The sequence below is a fragment of the Somniosus microcephalus genome, chromosome 29 (assembly GCF_052327205.1).
Source record: "Somniosus microcephalus isolate GS21.2 chromosome 29, FLI_Smic_1.0, whole genome shotgun sequence".
In the NCBI taxonomy this organism is placed as follows: domain Eukaryota; kingdom Metazoa; phylum Chordata; class Chondrichthyes; order Squaliformes; family Somniosidae; genus Somniosus; species Somniosus microcephalus.
Genome location: NC_141015.1, coordinates 22,359,786 through 22,375,222, shown reverse-complemented (window position 1 = coordinate 22,375,222; position 15,437 = coordinate 22,359,786). Strand labels below are relative to the sequence as shown.

Below are 15,437 nucleotides of genomic sequence, written 5' to 3'. Positions count from 1 at the left end.
TTCTTGAACCGTTGCAGTCCGTGTGATGAAGGTACTCTCAGTGTTGTTAGGGAGGGAGTTCCAGGATTTTGACCCAGCGACGATGAAGGATCGGTGATATATTTCCAAGTCAGGATGGTGTGTGACTTGGAGGGCAACTTGGAGGAGGTGGTGTTCACACACAGACACACACACCCACACACACACACTCACACACACACCATGAAGGGAGTGTCTGAAGATCTGAATTTTTGTTATAAATTCAGAGCTGTTCAGTGAGGTGGGGAAGAATAAAAGAATCAGATGCCAAAAGAAAGCAGAGCAACAGTGAGATGGCAAAGAAACAGGGATAAATGTGCTGACGTTAATCACAAGTTGATGAGTTACTTTGTATTTCTGCTTGACTCTGTGATAGGCGAGTGGTGTGTGATAATGTTCTCAAGAGTCAAAGCCTCCTCAGTTTTACTCCAGACTGAATTCTGTAATGTAAGTTCCTCTTAATTAAAAGTTGTTTCATTCATCTTATCTGATCCTTTGAATTGAGATCATGCAACAACAAAAATGCTGGATAATTTTAATTTCCCTTGGAGAAAAATAACTTTGAATTAACAGCAGTGGACTGTAATGTCACTTTGAGAATGCTACACATATCACGGAATATAAATAGATCAGCAAGAACACAGTAAAGGCACCTTTGCCCACAATGTGTTTCACGGTGGAGTAAATCTGTGGTGCAGTCCACTCCTGATAGTGCAAGGTCTTTTTCTACAGGATAAATTTCAAACTATCCAGTACTTCAAATTAACAAGTGAATTATCACAGATTTAAGGCGACATGAGGAAAAACTTTTTTTACACAGCGAGTGGTTAGGATCTGGAATGCACTGCCTGAGAGGGTGCTGGAGGCAGACTCAATCGTGGCTTTCAAAAGGGAATTGGATAAGCACCTGAAGGAAAAACAATTGCAGGGCTACGGGGAAAGGGCGGGTGGAGTGAGACTAGCTGAAGTGCTCTTGCAGAGAGCCGGCATGGGCTCGACGGGCCGAATGGCCTCCTTCCGTGCTGTAACCATTCTATGATTCTATCCAATAATTCATGTTAACTAGAAAAGAAAGACTTGCATTTATATAGTGCCTTTCACAACCAGCAGATGTCCCAAAGCGCTTTACAGCCAATGAAGTACTTTTTGAAGTGTAGTCACTGTTGTAATGTAGGAAACGCGGCAGCCAATCTGCACACAGCAAGCTCCTACAAACAGCAATGTGATAATGACCAGATTATCTGTTTTAAGTGATGTTGATTGAGAGATAAATATTGGCCAGGACACCTCAGGTGGATCTTTTACATCCACCTGAGAGCGCAGACGGGGCCTTAGTTTAACGTCTCATCCGAAAGACAGCACCTCCGACAGTGCAGCACTCCCTCAGCACTGCACTGGAGTGGCAGCCTAGATTTTTGTGCTCAAGTCCCTGGGGTGGGACTTGAACCCACAACCTTCTGACTCAGAGGCAACTGAGCCACAGCTGACCCTGAACTTACCTTCATCTGTACATCCTGATCACCACCAAGACTCCCTATATCAATCTGCACAACATTGTCTGCCACTATCTCACCCCACTAATACTCTAATTAATTAAAGCTGACTTTGCCCCCTCAAAGCTCAACTACTTCAACATGCTCCTTGCCAGTTTGCTGAATTTCACCTTGCATAAATTGCAATTGATCCAAAAATCTGTCACCTATATGCTATTGCACAATACGTTCCAGTCCCCTATCACCCTGTCTGTGCCAACCTCCATTGGCTACTCATCGTGAAAGGATAATTACAAGTCCTAGCCCTTTTCGGGCTACCCCAGATCAGGCGTATTCCCCAGACGTTCACCTTCAACTAAAGTTAGAGATAGCCAAATTCTACAAGACGCTTAATTGGGTCTAAAGGTCCAGGCTATCTTCCAGATAGCACTTTTAATAAGTTTAACTAGGCTGTAACCTTCTGGATATTATGAGGGTCCGGAAACCCCCCCCCCACAGAATTCTGCAACTCCTCACAAAAGAGTGTACAGAAATTGAGTTTGCGAGTTTGATACAGAAATACTATTTGAGACAATTCTAAAAATATATAGATTTATTAAAGAGCCGACATACAGCTAACAGTTGGTGATTCAATCGCGACTTTAACAGTTCAAAATACAAATAGCTTACATTTCTTATTCTCAGAGATCCTTATTCTTAAATCTTAACTTCGTTACATTTTTACATTTCTTATTATTTCTTAATCCAGTATATCCACCAAAATCAAATAAGAGTATCCTTTGATCCCCGAGACTCAAAGAGTTAAAAACTTAGAGCCTGCTTCTGAAGTTGAGAATCACTTGCCCCTTCCAGCAACTTCTGACTTTTTGTCTGAAAGCTCTATAGTTTATATCCTTTTTGCAGTGGTAAATCCTTTGAAGTTTTCTACTGATGTAAGCTAATTATCTCTAGTCATTCTCGGCTGACTTCTTTCTACTCTTACTGTCAATTCAGCTGTTAACTTTCAGAATCTTGTCTGCTGTATAGGTGTTTCAAAACCTATAATAAAATATGGTTATGACCGATGTATCTATTTGATGCCATTCTTACGAAGTTCTTCTATTGAATTCTAAATCACCTTAGCTGGTTATAAGCAGACGTCATGTCTCCTAACTGTTCCATTTTCAATACAAACACAATGTGATTACTTGGTGCATCTATGGATGTCATATTTACAAGGTCTTCTGTAGGTATCTTTTACAACGTGTAAATTAAAAACACTTCAACTAGGGTGTTCTATGCATTTTTTAGCTACTTCAATTGGTTGTATTACAGACTTCGGGACTCCTTGTTTCATTTGATGTTACTTTTACAAAGGCACATGGTTTTTTAATGTTCTGTGTTTCTGTCCAAAGTGTTAGTTTATAACACTTGGGCATTACTATTGTGTTTCTTCCAATGTTCAGGCATAGAGGAACCTCCAACCTGCTGTTTCAACAGGGCTATTGTCTTAGTATTAACAACCAATTCCCATTTCAAAAGCTTGTGTGGTGTTTACAACTTTTGTGTTAACACTTCATCTTATCTCAGAAGCCTGTATTCACAGCTTGTGTCGTTGAGGCTTTTTAGATTTTTAAACACAGTTTATCATGTATTAATAAAGTCAGAATTCTGTTCATAGGATGGTGTATTTTTCTGAAATATGGCTTTTCCTTTACAATCGCCCAACACATTGAATTCAGAATCCTTGTCCTTATCTACAACTCCCGCCACAGACTTGCTCTTCCCAGCTCTGCAACCTCCTGCATGAGCCAGCATGCAATTTCAGCTCTTATGTTTCTGGCCTCCTTTGCCTCTTCCCTCCCTCTGTTCCAACTTTGGTTGCAGGCCCTTGAGCCATCTTGGCCTCATACTCTGGACTGCTCCTCCTATAACCCTCTGCCCTGCCACCTCTCTTCTCTCCTTCAAAACCTACCTCTTTGACCTTGTCACATTCACAAGCCTTATCCCATCTCTTCTTGGTGTCAATTTGTCATTAACTATAGAAATTTGGAACATTTTATTATGTTTACGGAGCTACATAAATGCAACTTCTTGTTGTCGTCTTTGGCTATCCAGCCGCCCACACATCCGTTCTGTTTTGGGATCAGCTCTGAGTTTTCTTGCCTTATGACTACTGACTTCATTCATTTGCATGCATACTCTCTGGAGTTTAGAAGAATGAGAGGTGATCTCATTGAAACATATAAAATTCTGAGGGCAGTTGACAGGGTAGATGCTGAGAGGTTGTTTCCCCTGGCTGGAGAGTCTAGAACTAGGGGGCATAGTCTCAGGACAAGGGATAGGCCAATTAAGGCTGAGATGAGGAGGAATTTCTTCACTCAGAGGGTGGTGAATCTTGGGAATTCTCTGCCCCAGAGATCTGTGAATGCTGAGACTTTGAGTATATTTAAGGCTGAGATAGATAGATTTTTGGACTCTAGGGGGATCAAGGGATATGGAAATCGAGCAGAAAAGTGGAGTTGAGGTTGATGATCAGCCATGATCTTATTGAATGGTGGGGCAGGCTCGAGGGGCTGTGTGGCCTACTCCTACTCCTATTTCTTATGTTCTTATGACGCAACACAACCTTTCAAGCTTGGTGTACTTTCCAAGCAGGAGCTTGGCTTACAGGTGTTAAACCAGATCAGTTCCTTTCGTGGCAATCGGAACAATCTCAGAATTATCTACGGAACGATTTCCAATGGGAGCATGACGATTTTCAGGAGACAGCCAGAGAGTTGCCTCAGGATTGAGAGTGGGGGGGAGGGAAGAAGGATGGGAAAGAGCATCCCGTCCCACAATTCTTACAGTAATGCTGTGGCAGTCATTTCCTGGGAAGCATATATAATGAATATATTGCCCTTCTGAAAAAAACCCTCACAATTTTATTTCAGTTGGGACGTAATGTCGCCTTGCTGACACTCTTGATAGCCACTGATTCTGGCAGAGCCTATTAATATCAACCAATGAGAGAGACTCCTTTTGGAATGGTGAAGGTACAAGAGAGAGCTTTCTCCACTGCATGCGGAGTGTGAATGGCAGCGGACTAAAGCTCATGGTCTCCAATGGCTCCCGGCATCAAAATGACAAACACTCAAGCTCTTCAGCTAATGCCAGGGTTGGTATTCCGTTGCCTCGGCAACCACAGGGTTCAGTACACAAAAAGCTGTCGGAGCTAATAAGAGCGGCGTGCCAGACTTTATCTAAATTAGGCGGAGTGTGTGAACGTGAACGCAATCTGTGGCGGTGCTTCAGGAAAAGGCAAAACGGCGAAGAAAGCTTTGATTTTCTAATGCCTGCTGGATCTGAAATTCTGTTAAAACAGCTTTTCTGGTCTCCGTCATAATCATGAAGAAAGACCACGAATGGGTTATTTTTTGCAAATTCACTGCTGTCAAACATTTCATCAAAAAACCCTTGCAGAATATTTTTTAAGAAACACTCAAGGCCTCTTGCTGAAGTAACCCTGCTTGATAAATGATTTCCAAAATAGTGCAAAACTGCAGCTGCACATTATCAAAGACCCAGTGTTGTCCCACTGGAGAGGAAACTTAAGTTTTTTTTAATTTGTTTTTATGGGATGTGTGCGTCGCTGGCAAGGCCGGCATTTATTGCCCGTCTCTAATTGCCCCTTGAGAAGATGGTGGTGAGCCGCCTTCTTGAACCGCTGCAGTCCGTGTGGTGAAGGTACTCCCACAGTGCTGTTAGGAAGGGAGTTCCAGGATTTTGACCCAGCGACGATGAAGGGTCGGCGATATACTTCCAAGTCAGGATGATGTCGCCTTAATCAGTCAATGCAGGCCAAAGATTACGGAAAAAATCTGAGGCTACATCATTACAATATTTCAATTTTTGTCTCCATATATACAGGTGCCAAGGATGCCATTTAATATATTGTGCCCTTCAGATTTGCAAAATTAAATTTCCCCAGTTACATGAGTGCTCTTGTATACTAATGTAAAATGCTGCATACCATCCCTGCTTTTTATAGGGGAAAAGGGGTTTGCGATTTGGATATAGAATGATCCAAATATATATTTTCCCTTGGAAGGTGATAGTTCAACTGGATGTCAAGTGATGGCATGCGGAAGGGTTGCACGTCTTGGAAGGCTCCTGCTTTTCATGGTCCAAGTTCACTCAGTAGTACCGCAAGCTACTCGACACAGAGCCAATCTTGGGGGCCATCGCGTTACCCCGGCCAAATGGAAGCATCGAACTCCTGGATCCCGCTTTCCGCCCCCCGCTCTCCTCTCGGCTCTCTGGTTATGGTTGTGACCGAGGGTGGCACGGTGGCATAGTGGTTAGCACTGTTGCCTCACAGCGCCAGGGACCCGGGTTCAAATCCGGCCTCGGGTGACTGTCTGTGTGGAGTTTGCACATTCTCCCCGTGTTTGCGTGGGTTTCCTCCGGGTGCTCCGGTTTCCTCCCACAGTCCAAAGATGTGCGGGTTAGGTTGATTGGCCATGATAAAAAAAAAAAATTAAAAATTGACCCTTAGTGTTAGGGGGGATTGGTTGCGGGGATAGGGCTTGGGTGGGATGGCTGTCAGTGTGGGGACCGGGTGCTAGGGTTTGGATGATCAGCCATGATCTCGTTGAATGGCGGAGCAGGCTCGAAGGGCCGAATGGCCTACTCCTGCTCCTATCTTCTATGTTTCTATGTGACTGCTGCTTCACCAGGTTTATCCTTTGTTTTCAGATGCACGTGTACTCACTGGGAATGACTCTGTACTGGACAGCAGACTATCGGCTTCCTCAAACGCAGGTGAGAAGCCGCGGATTTTATCTTATTGAAACATGTAAGATTCTGAGGGGGATTGACAGGGTGGATGCTGAGAGGATGTTGCCCCTAGTGGGGGTATCTAGAACTAGGGGGCATAGTTTCAGAATAAGGGGTCGCCCATTTAAGACGGAGATGAGGAGGAATTTCTTCTCTCGGAGGATTGTCCACAATGTTCCCTCTAATTTTTGGGGGGCCTCGCAGCCCCTTTAACAGGCTGCACAGGCCATTCAAATTTCCGCGCATGCACGGTATTCTATTTAAAAGCCGGCTCACCCGCTGCGGGGGCCGCGCAGCTTATAAGGAATGTTGGTTGTAGGGCTGGAGGAAGGTTACCGAGATAGGGGAACGTGAGGCCCTGGAGTGATTTGAAAACAAGGATGAAAATTTAAAAATCGAGGTGTTGCCGAACTGGGAGCCAATGTAGGTCAGCGAGCACAGGGGTGATGGGTGAACGGGACTTGGTGCGAGTTAGGACACGGGCAGCAGAGGTTGGGCTGAGCTTAAGTTTACGGAGGGTGGAAGTGGGGAGGCTGGCCAGGAGAGCTTGGGAATAGTCACGTCTGAATGAGGGTTTCAGCAGCAGATGGGCTGAGGCGGGGACGGAGACGGGCGATGTTACGGAGGTGGAAATAGGCGGTCTTAGTGATGGAGAGGATATGGGGTTAGGAGCTCATCTTAAGGTCAAATAGGATGCTGAGGTTGCTAAAGGTCTGGTTCAACCTTAGACAGTGGCCAGGAAGAGGGATGGAGTGGTGGCTAGGGAACGGAGTTTGTGGTGGGGACCAAAGGCAATGGCTTCGGTCTTCCCACTATTTCATTGAAGGCAATTTCTGCTCATCCAATACTGGATGTTGGACAAGCAGTGTGGCAAATCAAAGGCAGTGGAGGGGTCGAGAGAGGTGATAACGAGGTAGAGCTGAGTGTCGTCAGCGTACATGTGGAAACTGACCATGTGTTCTCGGATGCTGAAGCTGAGGGGCAGCATGTAGATGAGATGTAAGAGGGGGGACAGATCCTTGGGGGAGTCCAGAGGTAACGGTGCGGGAGCAGGAAGAGAAGCCATTGCAGGTGACTCACTGGTTATGACTGGATAGATAGGAATGGAACCAGGCGAGGGCAGTCCCACCCAGCTGGACATTGGAGGAGGATGTTGTGGTCTACCGTGTCAAAGGCTGGAGACAGATTGAGAAGGACGAGGAGGAATAGTTTACCACAGTCACATTCACATAGGATGTCATTTGTGACTTTGATAAGGGCTGTTTCGGTATGGTGGCAAGGGCGGAAACCTAATTTTCACAAAGCATCATAATGAGAAAAGTGCCTTTTTGCCTGATTGAACAAATGGAATACAAATCAGCTCCGATTTCAGTCCTGCACATCTCTGTGATTACTCAACTGTCCACGAACCCATCTTCTGTCGACAAGTTTGAGTTATACCAGCTGTGTGAATGTATTTTCACTCCTTGACGCTCTGATATATTAAATAATTACAGCTTTCAGCTCAACACTCTCAGTTTCTCAGTCTGTTACTCTATAACATCCTCCATGTTTATACTGTTTAAATTGAACACTAAATCAAACTGGACCGTTTGCTCAATCCACAACTCGGGAGTGGAATTAATGTTTCTAAAATATACAAGTAAGTAATGTAAAGTTACATCGTCCCTTCCATTTCCAATCAAAACCTAATGTTCTATGAGATTCCATATCTTTTTGTGTCACTACCCTGATGTTACACACATTTAAAAAAAACGACTAGCCTTTTTTTTTTATTCGTTCATGGGATGTTGGCATCACCAGCATTTATTGCCCATCCCTAAGCCTATAACAACCTCAGGATATCCCAACACGCTTTACAGCCAATGAAGTACTTTTGAAGTCAAGCCACTGTTGTAATGTAGGAAAGGCAGTAGCTAATTTGCGCACAGCAAGCTCCCACAAACAGCAATGATATACATGACCAGATAACCATTTTTTTTTAGGTGTTGGTTGAGGGATGACTGTTGGCCAGGAGAACACCCCTGCTCTTTTTCGAAATAGTGCCACGGGACCTTTTACGTCCACCTGAGAGAGCAGGCGGGGCCTCGGTTTAACGTCTCACCTCCGGCAGTGCAGCACTCCCTCAGTACTGCCCTGGGAGTGTCAGCTTCGATTAGGTGCTCAAGTCCCTGGAGTGGGACTTGAACCTACGACCTTCTGACTACCCACTGAGCCATGGCTGGCACAGTCAAACTAGCACCCCTTTGAAAAGTCCTAAATCTTCTATTAGTAGCAGAAACCAAATGTTGCAGTATTACCACCCATGACTTTCACCTCTGCCGGGTGATCGTTCCCCTCACTAAGCAAATTTTCTCAGTAGCATTGCTTCTGAGGTGTGTTATCATTTTAAAAAGACACACACACACGAAAATCAATGCTTTTATATAAGAAAGCGTCTAAGCTTGTCTGGAATGATTATCCCTGTGTTTGCATATCCTCTTTCTTTTGTCCTTGGAGCATATGAACACATGGAAATGATGGGCAGCAACGTTCTCTATAAGCTGCGTGGATGTGCGTCTCTCTGCCGGTCCTGCACAGCCCGGGACCGGCTTTTTCCAATGTTAAGTTTTGTGCATGTTGTGAATAGAGCCCCTTAAAGGGCCGCGCACCCCCCCCCAAAAAAAGAGGGAACATTGATGGGCAGGTAAAGACCATATGGTCCATCAAGCCTGCCCAACAGAGGCAGGAAAAGGAAAACTGCGCTACTCTGTGGGGAAAGAGCAGAGGAGTGGGACTAATTGGAGAGCTCTTTCAAAGAGCCGGCACAGGCATGATGGGCCGAATGGCCTCCTTCTGTGCTGTAAGATTCTAGGATTCTTTACCACCATTACAATGGCATTTTGTTTTACAGGGAACCACAATGTATCATCAAAGGAATAGCAGGGATTTTTTAATGCAAAGTTTTTGAAGTGTGTAATTGTTCTCTTGTCAAGCATAAAAGATCCCGCTAATCACGATTCGCCACCTTCTCTCTTTTGAGAGCTGAAGATCATTATACCAAGTGCTATAGTAATCAGAGGACTCCGCAGGCTTACCGTACTGTGAATTTAACGCTTGCATTTTGAGTCCCTTGTTTTTTTTCGCTCAATCTTTTCTGTTGTGCCCTTGACAGCCAGTCCAGCTTAATGATCGGCTGAACCACCTCCTGCTGAGCATGTGCGAGGAGCTTCCGCAGAGGAGAGTCTCCTTGGAGACCATTTTAAACATCTGCAAAACGCACTGGCAGAGCTCAGGACTGCCCCCAACAAGCACGTACCTGAGGAAACTAGTGCAACTGGTGCTGGGAAGCACGGCAGAGGTTAGTAACATAAAATCAATGCTTTGCACTTATCCTTGTGTGGCTGACTGCATCCTGCCCGCATCCAACAATTGAATTGTGCCGAGCTCTGGGCTGTTTGGCGGCACACTCTAATTACCTTACAGCATTGGCGTGCTTTGTATTGGGTTATATAATTAAAACTGAAACCCAGAGGTTTGATTTAATTAGTACATTCACTAAGTACAGTGCAAGGAGGCTCCTGGTAAAACATTACGGCCACTGTGAAATGTTTTCCTCATTACTTACACTGTGTATTTATAACCGTAATTTTACTGAAGTAATGGGATTATATGTCAGTCACAGAGTTTACCTGTTATTAAAAAGCGATAATAGGTTCAAACTGCTTGGCATGGCTTGTCTTCCCCAACAGCTGGTCAGAGGTCCCTACAGGCAGTAAGTCTGCCCGTCCATGGTTTGATGAATTCTTCACTGCTGGCAGTAATTGGCAAGATCAAATGTGGGAATGGCTACCCAGGAGGGCAGTCGCTGCTGGTGGTACAGAAAGGGCAAGGGGCGGGAAAAAGGACAAGTCAGGAGTGTGATGGAATACCCTCCACTTGCCTGGATGAGTGCAGCTCCAACAACAACCAAGAAGCTCGACACCATCCAGGACAAAGCAGCCCGCTTGATCGGCACCCCGTCCACCACCTCAAACATTCACTCCCTCCACCACCAGCGTACCATGGCTGCAGTGTGTACCATCTACAAGATGCACTGCAGCAACTCGCCAAGGCTTCTTCGGCAGCACCTCCCAAACCCGCGTCCTCTTCCATCTAGAAGGACAAGGGCAGCAGGTGCATGGGAACTCCACCACCTCCCAAGTTTCCCTCCAAGTCACACGCCATCCTGACATGGAAATATATCAGCCGATCCTTCATCGTCGCTGGGTCAAAATCCTGGAACTCCCTCCCTAACAGCACTGTGGGAGTACCTTCACCACACGGACTGCAGCGGTTCAAGAAGGCGGCTCACCACCACCTTCTCAAGGGCAATTAGGGATGGGCAATAAATGCTGGCCTTGCCAGCGGCGCCCACATCCCATAAATGAATAAAAAAAGTCACAACAAGGGGAAAAATTCCTTGATGTTATAACTGTCCCCTCCCCTCCTCCGTGCTGCGAGTACAGGTGACCACAGTTCAGCTGTGCTGATGGCAGAATTCCAGCTGGTTTGGAGAGCTAACAAGCCTACACCCCCCCACATCTCTCCCCTCCTTTAAGACGCTCCTTAAAACTTATCTCTTCCTGTCCTAATATCTCCTTATGTGGCTCGGTGCCAAATTTTGTCTGATAATCGTCCCTGTGAAGCGTCTTGGGACATTTTACTACGTTAAAGGTCCTACATAAGTGCAAGTTGTTGTTGTTAGGTGAATTTAGATCGCAGAAGATCTTTGACATGAATCAGTCATTCATGAAAGAAAGACTTATGAAATAATACTGAGTGGCCTGCGGGTGGTGCTGTCCAGGGAGAGTATAAATACTCGGGCACGGGCCCAGCTTGCGCAGGACATTCTTAACAGGAACTAGTGAAGGACACAACTAGACCTCCATGTTGTAAAACAGTTGATTAAAGCTTTGTTTAACACTTAAACCAAGTGCCTAGTAGTTTTCTTACATCAATCATCCCAGTGCCTTCAGGATGGGAAAGGAAAAGACTGAAAAAAGAAGGGTCCAGTGACACTGCAATCAGTTTACATCATCTTGCTTGAGTTTTGACCGTGACCCTGCAGCTGTTGTATATTTTTCTAAAGAATCTTTTTCTTCCTTGCCAAATGAGTTTCCTCCCCTGCTTTCCTGAAGGTGTTAACTCCTTGCTCAGGTCCATGGGCACTGGGTGTCCCCACTCCCTCCAGTACTTTGCCCAAATAGCCATTATTTGCTTATGAGCCTTGACAATGGGTGTGAGCGGGTTATTTGACCATGGAGTCATCCCGTCATCATCCACCAGCCATCCGAGTAGGCAGCATGGTGGCTATGGTACTAGACTAGCAACCCAGGGGTTATGAGTTCAAATTCCTACCATGGTGAAATTTGAATCTATTATATCTAATAATATGGATTAAAAAGGGGGGAAAAACTACCATAAATACTGCTGAAATGTAAAAACCCTTCTGGTTCACCAATTCCTTTCAGGGAAGGGAACTTTTTATTCTTGGTCCTTAACTCTAGTCCATGTTATATTGTTGACTCTCAGCGGCCTAACCCTCATTCATTGAAAAAAAAAGAAAGACTTGCGTTCATGTAGCGCCTTGCATGACCTCTGGACATCCCAAAGCGCTTTACAGCCAATGAAGTAGCGTTTGAAGTGTGGTCACTGTTGTAATGTAGAAAACGTGGCAGACAATTTGCGCACAGCAAGCTCCCACAAACAGCAATGTGATGATGACCAGATAATCTGTTTTAGTGATGTTGATTGAGGGATAAATATTGGCCCCAGGACACCGGGAATAACTCCCCTGCTCTTCTTCGAAATAGTGCCATGGGATCTCTTACATCCATCTGAGAGAGCAGACGGGGCCTCGGTTTAACATCTCATCCGAAAGACGGCACCTCCGACAGTGCAGCACTCCCTCAGAACTGCACTGGAGTGTCAGCCTGGATTTTTGTGCTCAAGTCCCTGGAGTGGTTAAATCTCTAGTTTATATCAAGTAGGGATGGGCAATAAATGTGGGGATATCCTGAGAGCAAATTTTTAAAAAAACAACTGCAGGTATCGCTGGAAAATGATGAGAAGTGGGATGGACCCCTGGCCGATTTCCCTCCCCACTCTGACTTTGGAGCTCCTGAGGGCAACTATGGCATTCTTACTGTTGTCAAGGATTGAACCTTGGGAATGTTCTGTTTTCTTGTGGCTCAGCTACTCATTGGATGAACTCGCAGAGCCAATGGGGAAGCCGTGAATGCAGTAGACCATAAAAGGAACTGTGCGCAAAGCATAGAATGGTGGGAGTTGTTGACCTTAATGTGATCCCATCCCATCCATTTGTAAAGTGACGATGACGCAGTTATGTATATAACGGGAAAGGACAATCTGTTCAAAGTACTTCCTTGAGGTATATGAGCGGTTTTCAATGGCGTATTTTGCTGGTAGTCTCCCTTGGGGTTAAGCAGCTCTGGGTTCCTTTCCAGGCTGGTCCAAAGTTGAAGCTCTCATTAACACAGGAGCCCTTCCCTTTTTGTTTGACCTAAATAAAGCCTCTGTATTTAATTGAACACTTTGAATTAAATCTTACTTTCATCTTTTTTTCCATACTGCCCTGGTTACCTTTATAATTTTATTTATAGTATAAAAACTTTGAACTGCACCAATATGGAATACTGTGCGCACTTTTGGGTTCCTCGCTATTGGAGGGAGAAGGTGCAGTGTGTATTTACAAGGGTGACGCCAGGGATGAATTGTCTGGGTTGTGAGCAAAGGCTATAGCAAGTAGACCTGTATTCTCTGGAACTGAGGAGATTGAAAGGGGATTTTACAAAGATGGGAAAGGGAATGAACAAGATAACTGCTGGAATAACAACAGAACATGCTGGAAACACTTAGCAGGCCAGGCAGCATCCGTGGAGAGAGAAACAGAGTTAACGTTTCAGGTCTGTGAGCCTTCGTCAGAACTGGAAAAAGTTAGGGATGTAACAGGTTTTAAGCTAGTACAGAGGCAGGGAAAGGGGGGAGGGGAGGAAGGAACAAAAGGGACGGTCTGTGATAGGGTGGGAGGCAGGAGGGATTAAATGTTGCAAATGGGGATGGCAGAATCATCAACAGCTGCCGCCTGAGAAAATGGGGGCAGGGGTTATAGTCTGAAATTGTTGAACTCAATGTTGAGTCCAGAAGGCTGTAAAGTGCCTAATCGAAAGATGAGGTGCTGTTCCTCGAGCTTACGTTGAGCTTCATTGGAACAGTGTAAGAGGCCAAGGATGGAGATAAGATAACTACTGGATTCATTATTTCCATTCATTCAGTCAAAGGCAGCAGGTAATGATCTCAAGATAAGCAGTAGGACCATAAAGGGGGAAAGATTAGAAGAAACATTTTCACTCAAAGAATTATTGGAAGGCGGTCGCTCTCTGGCTTCGGTACCTCGCCCAAATGGCCGTACTTCAGTTATGGGTGTTGCGGGGTTATTCAGTAGTGGAGAAAGCTAATCTGCACACTTCATGGCAAGGGTCGCTAGATAGCGATGAGAAATGACAACACTGGCTAATTTTCCTCTCCCCAGACACGGAAACACAGAGGATATCTATAGTGCCTCTACAGGTCAGGGATCACATTTGGAACTGTTCTGGCCTGTACGGATGAGTGAGCCACTGGGAGAGCAGGTGGTTGCGATCAGTAAAATAGTCTCTAACAGTTTACGTCAATGCAATGATGCAGTGCAAGAGCATCATGGCTGGTGCCTCAGCATCACAGAGATGGAATATGGACGAGGGGGCAAAGTCCTTTCCCAAGGTCCTTAAAAATATATTTAATACATTAACAGATAAAGAGCTGATTAGAATTTTTCTTTGGGTAGGCTTTCATGAAGGTAGCGCAGTCGAGTGAGCACTGGGCTCAGAGCCAGTAAGTCTTGGATTCAGATCCTGGCACAGTTCACACAGCCTTCCCATTTTCTGAAGTACATCAAGCGAATAGCATCTGGGTAGAAAACTTGACAACTGCAAGGACCGAACAGGAGCTCCAGTGTATTTGGCAATGAAACAGGAATCAGCGTTCCATTCCTAATAAAGACCACCATCCCACATGTAATCTCTCTTTGTGATGCGTGTCTCAATATCAATACACTTTCTGTCCAGTGACAGTGCTGATTGCTTTAAGCACCTTTCTCTGAGTTGAATTCATGCAACCAGTTGAAACACTCTGCAGTTTACCAGCTGCGGAGGGGGATGGGTATACATCTGAGCATTAGCAATTCCAATTTAATTCTCCTGAACACAACTTTCCTTAATCTAAAGAGCCTAGTCTATGGCTAACATCACATCAAAGTGAAGGCACTCCAATAAAACCGTCATAAATTATACATTTGTTGCCTTCCTGTGTGCCATCTGTGATAATGAGACACAAGCTCAATGGCTAATGGTTGTTCTCTGCCATCAAGCCGCGAACACCATCTTGAGTCATTATTGCTGCAAGGTCTCGTCAAATCCCACGGGCGGACTGCTGCAGTTCACTGAGAAGTCCCCTTTCTCCTGAGAGTTGGACTGTTGTTATTAATTACAGAAGAGCTTGCTGAGAAATTTGGAAAAGATTTAAAAGATGGGTTTTCAGGAAGGGAAAAGCTATTTGCTTGTTTCTTGGTGTTCAATAAATGAAAGCCTTGAACCCACTTGGGATGACCCCTTAAGGTAATGCAAAACCATTAAAGGGACCCTGGTTGTCGGTCTTCCCACTGGCAAGTGGTAGCTGACAAACCACTGAATTTTGTCAGTGGTATTGTCAGTGTGAATTTTCCCAGCGTTGGAAATCCCAGGCTAGAATAAGGTATATTTCAGCATTAGCCGTTACCAAAAACTTACCAGGAAGTAGCATGTGGTATCTTTGCATGGGTGCGAGGATTTAGAAAAAGATTAACGATGTCCGTCACTTGGTGGAGGGTGACAGCACCTCACAGCAACTACTGTGGTGGCCCAGGGAAGAAAAGTTTTAGGCAGCAGTAACAGTAACATCCGCCATCTTCTCATGCCCTTCTTCTTCTCTTCTTAGGCAGTCCCTGGGAACCGAGGATGACTTGCTTCCACACTAAAAATGAGTTCTCAGGTGACTGATGAGTCCAGT

At 45.1% G+C, this 15,437-nt stretch overlaps 1 protein-coding gene and 1 long non-coding RNA gene across 6 annotated transcripts in view; one reads left to right on the top strand and one right to left on the bottom strand.

The window, feature by feature from the left end:
• ptpn20 (protein tyrosine phosphatase non-receptor type 20) overlaps positions 1-15,437 on the top strand; it is a 505,217-nt gene that overhangs the window by 133,215 nt on the left and 356,565 nt on the right. For all 5 annotated transcript variants that reach the window (XM_085970355.1, XM_085970356.1, XM_085970357.1 and 2 more), the window contains exons 4-5: positions 6,231-6,296; positions 9,466-9,651. In XM_085970355.1, coding sequence (XP_085826481.1) covers positions 6,231-6,296; positions 9,466-9,651 — 252 coding nt within the window. The remainder of the gene's footprint in view (positions 1-6,230; positions 6,297-9,465; positions 9,652-15,437) is intronic.
• LOC147098540 (uncharacterized) overlaps positions 1-15,437 on the bottom strand; it is a 41,132-nt gene that overhangs the window by 10,335 nt on the left and 15,360 nt on the right. The gene's annotated exons all lie outside the window — the stretch shown is intronic.